The sequence below is a fragment of the Pterocles gutturalis genome, unplaced genomic scaffold, assembly GCF_000699245.1.
Source record: "Pterocles gutturalis isolate BGI_N339 unplaced genomic scaffold, ASM69924v1 scaffold50016, whole genome shotgun sequence".
NCBI lineage: Eukaryota > Metazoa > Chordata > Aves > Pterocliformes > Pteroclidae > Pterocles > Pterocles gutturalis.
The window spans coordinates 1-10,539 of record NW_010102370.1 but is presented as its reverse complement, the minus strand read 5'-3'; the positions used below and the strand labels follow the sequence as shown (position 1 = coordinate 10,539).

The following is a 10,539-nucleotide window of genomic DNA, read 5'->3' as shown; positions in this document are numbered from 1 at the left end:
AGGAAACAGGGCCTGTGGGCTCCAGCTCACGGGGAGGAGGACATTTTACTTATTGTAATCGCTGGGGCCTCGCTGTTGGGGCATTTCTGCCATCCCATTTCAGGTGCTGTGACCTGGTACTGCTCCAGCATTTGTCACATCCAGCTCCTCCTGCTCTGATCCATCCCAGGGAAACACCCTCTCCCCTGCTGCTCCCAGAGGTGTTAGAGCTGGACAAGATTTCTCACATTGATTGCTGATAAGCATTTGCGCCTTGCACAGTGGCAATATATCCAAAAAAGGGTGCCAGATGTGGCAATATTGTTAAATGTTTTGGTGAGGGAGTCAGCCAGTTTGGGAGTGGGGTTGGGGTCTCTCTGGTGCTCCTCTCCTCATCTCTGGGGCAGCACAGAGGCAGAGGTGCTGGAGCAGGCTCAGTGGGTGGGGCCAGAGCAGAATGGAGAAGGGGACAGGCACTTTGAACGCTGTGGTGCCACGCTTAGGTCAGAACTAAAGCTGCTGGCATCACTCACTGTTACACAGAGATTCACAGCTGCATCAGGGTTCACTATATTTGTACCAGAAAGTTTCAGTTTCCAAGAAACTGAATCTCTTTCTTGGTTGATAACAGTGCCTGAGTTCCCACTGACAGAACTAGAACAGGGTTCTACCTTAAGAGTATCAAATAAACCAATGGCTCTGTCTGGGTTGTTTTTTTCAGATGCCCGTACCCAGCGTGAATACAATGAGAGCCACATTATTACAGCATGCAGGATTGAACAGGTGAGGGGGGGAATTACAGTTTGTGTGAACCACCCCTGGATTTAGCAATTAGCAGGAAGGCAAAATTTGCTTAAAACCCACGGGAATTGCTCCAGCTTCCCCTGCCTGTTCCAGCCATGTTCTGCCACTGGGGGGGTGTATTCTGTCACAAAGCAAAGGTGGTTTCAGTAGCCCAAAGGATATCAGGAAAAATTTTGCACAAGAACGAACATATTGTAGACTTGTCTCACCAAGGACGCTGTTGGCACCTTTACCACTGCCCCTGATGAAGCAATCCGGCGTAGTTTGCATAATGTCCGAATTCTAACCGGGTCTTTCACAGTCAAGTACAGACGTAGCTCCAAACCCACTCCATAGTTACAGAGTGGTAATTTGCAAGATATTGGTAGCGTTGATGCCACGAGAAAAGTGTGGAGCTGTGCTCCTGAGAGAATTCCTCTGTGATTTTGGTAGAGTCCTACGGGGGAGTATCTGGTACCGGATCCTGAGGAACTGCAGTGTGTCCGATATTGTGTGGTGTATGACTGCGAGACCAGCTCTTTGGATTGCTGTGACTATGAGGAAGAGGAGAAAAAAAAAGGTACCTGTGACCCATGTCAGTAAAGACCTCACTGCAGGATAGATATTCTTCTCATTCTTCATTTAATGTTATGAGCTTATTGGAAGAGATGCAAATTTACCCAGTTTTATTTGAAAAACTAGCATCCATGCTATGCCTTTGGTTTTTCACTGTGTTGCATATGTTCTTAGGCTTCAAAAATCCAGATTGTTATTTCAAAGCTTCCTGGCAGGTCAAGTTTCCTATGGACTGATCCCTCTGAAGCTCTTTGTCACATGTGAGGAATGGATTTTTTTTTTTTCTCTCTCACATTTCACTGAGATTAAGCTGGTTTAACGATTGCCTTTTAGGGAGCAGTGCTTCTTCAGAGACTGAAAACACTGACTTGAGTTCTGTACGTTCACAGAGTGAGTACTTCCTTCTTTGAGAGTTATAAAAGGCTTTCACATTATCATCTTTTAAGACTGAACTTCAATGGGGGTGATGATTTGATGGAGTTCACCGAGAAATGTGAAGAGCTGGATGCTTTTCCGTGCAATTGTTCAGTCTTCCTGGAACCATGGAAATGTTTAGCTTTCACACATCCTTTGGCGAGGAGTTCTGCCGTATGCGGAACCACTGCTGTATGTTTATTTGGCTCCTATTAGCTTTATAAAGGCCACTATAATTTTAGCAAAGATTTACATAATTTTTTAAATAAAAAATCTGGGAGTGTAAGGGGAATGAATAGAGCAAGCATGTTCATAAATGCTCAGTGATGAGACAGCAGCAAGGGAAGGTGTGAAGAATCAGAATTAGGTTTCTATTGTGCTGATCTGTTTCTGAAGCAGACATAGCTAGAGGCAAGCGGGTTGGATCCCTTGGGAGAAGGAGGGGGAGCAGCCATCTCACATAATTTGCTTCACTGAAGGGAGTGTTTAAAATACTTGTGAAGAATTTATTCAAGATGCATCCTCTTTTGCCTAAAGCAGACGGGCCTCCATAAAACTAAGATTATTAGATTTTAATTAATAATACTTCCCTATTATGGGAACATATTACAAGCACTTCCCAAAGAATAATGGGGAGGGGAAAAAACACTTTATCTAGACCTACAAAAGAAACCAGGAGAGGAATCAGGACAAGAGGTGAAAAGCAGTATGCCTTGTTACTGACCTGCAGCAGTAGTTAAAGAATAAGTCTGGCTTTTAACAAGGCTTTCTGCAGACCATTAGATGAAATTAAAAGGAGTTTGCTGACAGTGTCAGTGGCCCAGATTTAACCCCCAGTGCTGATGGAGGCACTCGAAACCTGCCCTGGCAAATCGCTTTTTTGATCTCACTAGATGCTGAGGAAGGAACTGCCGTCCAATATGCCAGGAGCTTAGAGCAGTTCACCCGCCATCCTGTGCTCGTCCTGAAGGGAGGATACAAGCAATTTTCAGCTTGCTATCATTTCCTGAGGACTCAGAAGATACTGTGGATGCCTCAGGTGAGAGGAGACTAATTTGCAAGTAGAAGACATTAGCATTCATATTCAACTCATGATGCCTAATGAATTCAAGTGGTGTTTTAAACCTGGTACCAGAGTGATTTCAAACAAAGGAATTAAATGTCATTGGAGTTACTGTGTTTGCCCCGAGTCTCACCACTAATTCTTTTCCAGCCACACTTTGCCTTTTTTTCCCTCTTCTACTGGGTGAAAGAAAGCTCATGAAAACAACCTGTGAAGGTTTCAGTGATAACCCCAAAACTGGCCTCCTGGAGAGTACAGATAACTAAACAAACAGCAGCAAAGGATGAAAAGAAGCAGGTTCCAATCTGACACAGGGTTATCTGGGATGTTACACTGTAAATGTTTTCAAACAGAAGTACAATTCCTATCAAGCACTGGATTCTGTGTCTATAAAGTTTTCATCGGGAAGGATCACAAAGCAAGTGCTGCTGCATTGTTTCAGCAGGCGCAGAAAGAAAACAGCCATCCGCTGGAACACTGGTATCCTAATTGTAATGGTTTCACCTACAAACATTGATCTGTTTAGCTTCTGAGAAACAATTACCCTTTTTTCACATCTAGGACAGGACCTGAGGCAGGGCAGAGTTAGAGGGCACTGGACAGGTAAGAGCATCTCATTGCAACATGTCTTTTGTTTCCATCGTTCCTATTCACTTCTGGCTCACATGAAACAGGCTGTGACACACTGCTAACCTGTGGGATGCTACAGAGCAGGAGAGAAAATCAATTCACTTTGTGCTGCTTTGTGAAGGGGAGCAAACTGCTGAACTTCCCCAGCAGATTCAGCTGGACACAGAGTACCTCCTTGCCTCTCAGTTTAAGCTGTTGTTCTCCGCTGCTTTCAGTTGTTGGGCTGTTGCTTTGTTCTGCTGTAGCATTAACCGAGTATCAGTGAGGGATGCAGAGGCATTGTTGTGTATTTTTGTTCTCCGCCTTCATCCTGCAGACACCGGAAGCAGCTGCAGACTCTGTTGTGCCACTACAGGGCACCTGCAGCTCTGCAGGTGGCAGTTGATTTCATTTAGCCTTGCAAACAGTAATGGGGGAAAAACATCAAATGAATCTGTCATGCTGCAGCCCCTCCAGACAATGTAAAGAATATATACCGCCTCCTGTTCAGTGAGGATTTCTTTCAAGTCATGCCACAATGACAGCAATGCTGTTAATTATTCTCACTAAATCTAGCAAAGACTTCACTATACAGAAAGTCCAGGTGATTAAATGAATTATTATACTAGATCATGTCATGGGCTGTTGACTAAATGTGTGTTCAGTTCTTCACGTGACTTCTGTTTAAGAACTTTACCAAGCTAGTAGGAGCAATACGCTCTCTAACCTGAGCCTATGGTTTCTCTCCGTCAGGAACTAGACAACTTCCAGACATACCCTGTAGAAATACTGCCTGCAAAGTTATATATGGGAGATTTCAAGCAGGCCTGTGACCAACAAATTCAGAAAGATCTGAAGATCAAAGCACAAGTCAACATCTCTGAACAACCCACCACACCGTAAGTTAAATAGTTCAAGGTGTACCCTCACCAATGTCTGTGCCTGGGACAAAGTGAGGTGGCCCAGCACCAGAGCCCATTCGCAGAGGGGTCGGTGCTTGGGAACTTCCAAAGAAAGCTCTGGTTGGAGAAAAACTGCAGATTCGAGTGCTATTTCCTGCGCATTTTTCTGATCTCTACTCCAGAGTTAGCACAGCAGCAATGCAGTCCTGCAGCCCTCTACCATACATGGGTGGATTGGGTGAGAGGAGAACTCAAGAGGTGTTTCGAGTCTATCCCATACCCCCATCATTCAGGAAGAAACTACATCTCTGAATAGCTTTCAGAGCAAAAATCTTACAAACACGTCAGTGTAAAAGCTAAATCACCAATGTTTCACATTGTTGGTCTTCCTTCCTTACCTGCATCTGTCCGTGGCCATTCAGCTCAGTCAGTGGGCCATGCTGGAGCTGCCGTTTCACCCAGGGAAAAACCCAGTGGCGTTTCTCACAGTGGTGAACAAAACAGAGTAACAAATCCAGTTTCCTACCCCAATGCACGTAGTCTTCCTATGCCCTCTGCATGACGTGCTTTCGCATTGCAGAAATGCCTCACCAAGGTTTTGCTCCATTCGTTCTCTGAGTTCCCTGAGCTTGTGGAAGGAGGAGGATGCTGTCATAGAAAACCATGTGAAGTGAGTTGAGGGGCTATATTCACACAACAGCCAACGAGCATGCCGTGAAGGCTCTCCTGCCTTCGGTTCGTATGTTTTCATTTAGCTCTTGGATAAAGGAAGCTGTAGGTTGAGTTAAGACATCAAATGCCGATACCACATGGAATGGAAAATCAGTAATTAAACTGGTTCTGTATTACAAAGACCTCAGTGTCTTACCATAACAAGTCCCTTATCATAATGTTAATGATGACGATGATGAAAAACACATGTAACAGCAAACACAATTATCAGCTTGCCTCCAACACACACGTTTTTTTCAAAGCTGCTTCTCTGGTCCATGTCACACTGCGTGCTCTTTTTCCAGGTTTGCAGAAGGCGCCAAATACCTCCATATATCTGTTCCAGATTCGCTCGAAGCAGATCTTTTTTCTTCCTTTGCTACCATTTGTCATTTCATTGGTGAGTTGTTCCTCATCTGGAATTCCTGAGACCTTGCTCACTTCAGGATATTAGATGGGAGTGACTGGAATTCACTGGAACAGGAAGCTCAGACAGGAGGGTCGTAGTCTTTCAAGATCAGCGTGTACTCCCAAGCAACCCCACGCCCTAATGGATGCCAGAGCTGCCTTCCTAACAGAAGGGGAGAGGGGACAGAGGGGAGATTTTACCAGGCATCAGACTCCGATGTTCCTGCTCACTTTAAAGAATACCTCACTCTCTGATAATAGCGAGCTTTCCACCTGATCTGAAAAGGCTTTGCTGCAGGATGCCTGCCAGGGCTTCCCAGGGTTCCCTCCTATTCCTTCATTCTTAAATACAACCCTTTGACTCTTACCAGCCCAAATCTTCAACCACCAGAGCTTGATTTGCACAGGAGTGGGGCAGACATTAGAGAGCTTACGACAAGATGCTGCTAATCTTTGTGATTTGCAGTGCAGACCCACCGTAGGGCCTAAGAGGACTTTCAGGTTGGACAGCATAAACCCGCCTTCAGCTGATTACATCAGAGAGGCAAGAAAAAACATAATCTCCAGCTCCATGTCTGCAGGAGCACAGCAGACATAGGTCCTGCAGCTCCATCCTGTGATGGTGTCCAGCCACATCGTTCTCTTTTATCACACTTAGGAAATAATAACCTGCTACAGACCGAGGCCCTGCTGAGCTGAGCGTTGTACAGACCTAGAAGCAAAAGACCACCCTGTCCCCACAGACCTTAGAATCCAACCACAATATAAGAAATGACAACTGGACACAAACAAGGAAACAATATTTGAGGGTATAATTTTGTAGTCCTGAACTGGATGTCACAATTTGAAACCCAAATATCAAAAGCCACTTGCTTGCCTTTCCTTTTGTACCAGGTTTTTTTCCCAGTAGTATTTCAGAAGAAGGTTTCCTTCTTACATCAGTTTGTGGAAGTTTCCAAAACAGACTGTAAGAGTGGGAATGTGTACTGTTTACTTGATCGTCAAACTGTTTACTTGACAGTCTAGAGAACATGACTTAAACTGGAACGGTTATGGGTGAACACCAGACTAAAGCTCTGCACGTACTCTGAGAGGAGCGTGGATATCCTCATGCCAAGTGTATGTTGGAGCAAGGCCATTTCTACTTGGGTAGTATCTCATGATATAGAAATAAGTTAGAAAATGCTGGTTTAGTGTTTGGGAAAAAAAAAATAATTAAAACCCCGCAACCAGTGGGGTTACAACAGTAAAAGAAGAGGCTTTGCCCTATGAATTCTAGAGTTCAGTTGCTGATATTCTGAAAACATGTAATGCTCTGGAGAGGGAGGGAAAGAATTCAGAAGGGTATTAATAAAATATGCTGCCTTCTAGGCATAGGTTAGCAGACTTAATGTGGTTAGGAGTGACTGACAGCATCCTTGGGCTTGATTTTTGTAGAAAATTAGTTTGCTGATCTTAGCAATTTTCACTGCAGAGTATCCATCATCAAAACATCATAAATCAATACCTTTAAACCCTTCCAGGAAGAGTTTGAGGAGGTGATGGGATGCTGACCATAGCCGATGGGCCATGGTAGAACACTTTTCTTCAGTTATCTGATGTCAAGGTGACACTGATCTGTAATGAAGCCGTGACTGGTCATTGTCACTTGGTTCTGGTACTCAAAGCCACATTTGAAGCCAGTGGATTTTTAAGAAAGAATGCTTACAGAAACAGGAGCTGGCAGTGCCCATCTGCTGCTGTCAGGGTTCATGAGGGTTCCTGTCGCTCAGGCTGATAACCTGTCAGCTGTCACTGAATTAGAGCTTAACTGTAGAGTTGGCAGCTTGATTTCCAGATCACTAATTTGTGATTGGCATTTCTTTACTCAGACGCTCAGCTGGATCGTGGAGCGGTGCTGGTGTTCTCTAGCCTGGGGATAAGCCGGAGCAGCACAGCAACCATGGCCTACCTTATACACTCCTGCCAGTTTTCCCTGAAGGTACATCACTGTCATATTTCCCCCAGACACTGCCTGGGTCTGCAGTTTATTTCTGCTTCTGAAGCCTCGTTACTGTAGTAATGAGAAAGACATTATCTGTGCTTTCATGCAGATTATCCACCTGATAGTGTAACAGATTCTATTATAGCAGATTGTATCTTTATAGCGTTAAGGAGGTGGCTTAGGTGTGATTTTGGATCTGTGAGTCCTTCCCCTGGCACCTGTCATATTCTCGTATTTCCCTCCTTAACTCCAGGGCGATAAAAATCAAGCTGTGGTTACAGATCTGAGCATTTCTGCTCTCCTGGATCTGAGAAGGAGAGGATCTGGAAACTACTGGAGTTAATCCCATCCCTTAATACCATGGGGTTACGGGGAAATTCAGAACTCAGTATTTGCAGGACTCTGATTTACCACTGGGCTCAGCAGTACTGGCATCTTCCAAAACCCTATTTTATTTCTCCAGGATAGTACTGTAGAGAAATCCAGAATGGGATAATACTAGCCCAGGAGGAATGTATAGGTTAAATGGCCAGTACGCTCTGTTCCATAGCTCTGACTAACCCAAGAAAAATCATGAACGATGGCTGAGAATGACCTGGCTCGATAACAGCCTGGCAGCCTCTCCCCTGGAACCTGGCCCTGTTTCCCTGTGCGTGCAACAAAACATGGGCATCGTGCTGCCACAGGCACCGTCTCGTGCCTTGGCTTAGCACGGAGCTGGTTCCCATGGGGACTGAAAGGCGTCTCCTTAAAAGTCTTGTCCTTGTTTAGAAAGTGTTTCCTCCTTTGGGAGCTTGAAAGGATTGATCCAAGCTTCACTGCAGCTGGGCCTGTATCTAATAATTTAATTGATTTTGTGCAAACATTTGCAACATAAGAGGAAATCTCTTACCATCGCTGTGTGCCAAAGGGGAATTTCAGGTTCAGCATGCCAGCAGGGCTGCAGACACTATTTCGTCTCTGCTACTGATGCTGGGTGTGATTGCTCCTGCACGCTGATAACCATTCCCTTGCATGCTGAATTACCGGAGATGCTTGCAACAGCAGTGCAAAAGTCAAAGGCTGATCCTTGCAGTTTCTGCCAGTTGGTATCAACAGGTTGGTCTCAGCATTTTACTAAGTGCCAAAAAAAAAAAAAAAGAAGAAAAGTGGTGGGCTGCGGCTGGCCTGGGTAGTGCTTGCCCACTGTTGGCTGGGCAAAGCTTTCCTGGGGGATTATCCTTGCAGAACAAGTTTGTTTCTTGCTGACAAAAGCAGTGCAACAGATTCCTGTGTGATCCTTCACCCAATCTAGGCAAAGATCTTCGAAAGCTTCGAAAGACGTGAATATTGCAAAAGAAAGGAAAATTTGGGATGTGTGGCCCCTTGTCCTATTAGTAATTGATTTGTGAGTAGATCTATTGAGTTCAGGGGAACTAGAGACATCCACACCATGGACACAGAGGAGTAAATGTTGGCAGATCAGCCTCGGAGCCTGCAGAATCACTGAGATTAGAAAAACAAACCAATGGAGCACTATCTCCTAACCTTTGGTCTCATTATGCTTAAGCAATCCTCCGAGTGTGGGGGGAAGTCTATTTTAAAACCGGAAAGATGAGGACTACTGGGTAAACCCAAGGGTGCCTCTGGAGTATCTGCCCCGTGTGTAGCAGAGTTCCTAGCTGATTACATGGAACTAACAAATAATTAAGATGGCTGTAATTAATGCAGTGGGATAACTGGAACTTCATAGCTGCTCTGCCACAACAGGTCACACCAATCCAGAAACATGATAACCTTTGTTGCTTATCTGTGAATAGCTGATGCTTCACTGTTTCGCTTATCATCCGAGGAAGAAACAGCATTTTAGGGTAAAAATCCAGGACTGCATTGCTCCGTCGGTGTGAAATTATGCAAGATACCTGCCAGGCAGTGAAAGCAGCCTGAGCTGTCCTCGTACCCAGGAAAGCCCATGTGAAGGTGACAGGTTTCTCTGAAGTTCACATCTGGATCCAGTTTGTCCCTACTTTGATAGCCAAAGTCTTGTCTGCATGTTCTTGCTGTCCAACATGGGGTAGATACAAAGCTGTGTCATCTACAAGTGTAGCTGCTTCACATACCTGCCAGAAATTCACTTTCAGTTCAAATTCCTAACACTTCTTTGCTTTCCCTATGTTTACAGAGGGCTTGGAACTACGTTCTGGAATGCAAAACGAACATGAGACCACACCGGGGCTTCGTGAAACAGCTCTCAGACTGGGAGACCCGAATCTACAGGACAACACTCACAGACACCTCTGAACCAAACTACTGACAGGTGGCAAAGAGAACACCCCACAGGGAAGGGCGCTTCCCTGTCCATACCACCGTGTTGGTGGAAAATTACTTGAACTCTGAAAAAAAAGATTTTAATGCAATGAAGTGGCTTTCATCTTTAGCTCCATTTTATCTAGTGTAAAGTTTTGGAGCCATTAGGGAAACTCGTGCTGTAGAAGGCGGCAGTTTGGGGAAAGCAACTCCTGCAGGACGTGGTCTGCTACGCACGGCTCGTCTCTTTTGTAAGCAAAGGGGATTATAACCACGTTGTCGGGCATTACCCCAGGTACGGGGAAGTCATTAGGGCTGTTCATTGCTCCATAGCCTGGGATGCTGTGCCCACATCCAGCCCGGAGAGGTGACAACAGAATTTCCCCATTTCAGAAGTTCCTCCTCTCCGCGTGTGCCGTCCCAGCTACCCGCAGCCTCGCGGGTTGGACTGGCTGGCAAGAGCACGCTTCCCGCTTGCCACCTTCCTTTTTCTCTTGGCCCAGCCGGTAACCGAAGCATCAATCCTGTCATGTGAAAACTAGGTACTGCTCCCTCTTACCGCACTGTCCGTTCTTCTCATGGACATCACAAACCAAAACCCTCCTGGGCTTGCCCTGCCCCCTGTGCTGAGGATTTACTGGAGAACTTTCATTTTAGATCTCCCTCCCTGCGGTCAGGACAGCACCAGGCAGCCTTTGCTGTGCCCTTGGGGAACCGAACGGCCTGAGCAGGCAGCGCCCGGCCCTCCGAGCCCCACAGACCCGCGGGACAGCGCTGCGACCCCCCTGTCCCCTAGAGACCCGCGGGACAGCGCTGCGACCCCC

General features: G+C 45.8%; 1 protein-coding gene across 1 annotated transcript; it reads left to right on the top strand.

The window, feature by feature from the left end:
* Positions 1-700: 700 nt before the first annotated feature.
* STYXL1 (serine/threonine/tyrosine interacting-like 1) lies at positions 701-9,722 on the top strand (the record flags this gene model as incomplete). The annotated part of the gene is made up of 8 exons (XM_010085891.1): positions 701-762; positions 1,216-1,342; positions 1,672-1,728; positions 2,646-2,791; positions 4,178-4,323; positions 5,343-5,437; positions 7,317-7,426; positions 9,591-9,722. Coding segments are annotated over 8 exons (875 nt in total), but the record flags the coding sequence as incomplete, so codon positions are not given.
* Between the last annotated feature and the right edge of the window lie 817 nt (positions 9,723-10,539).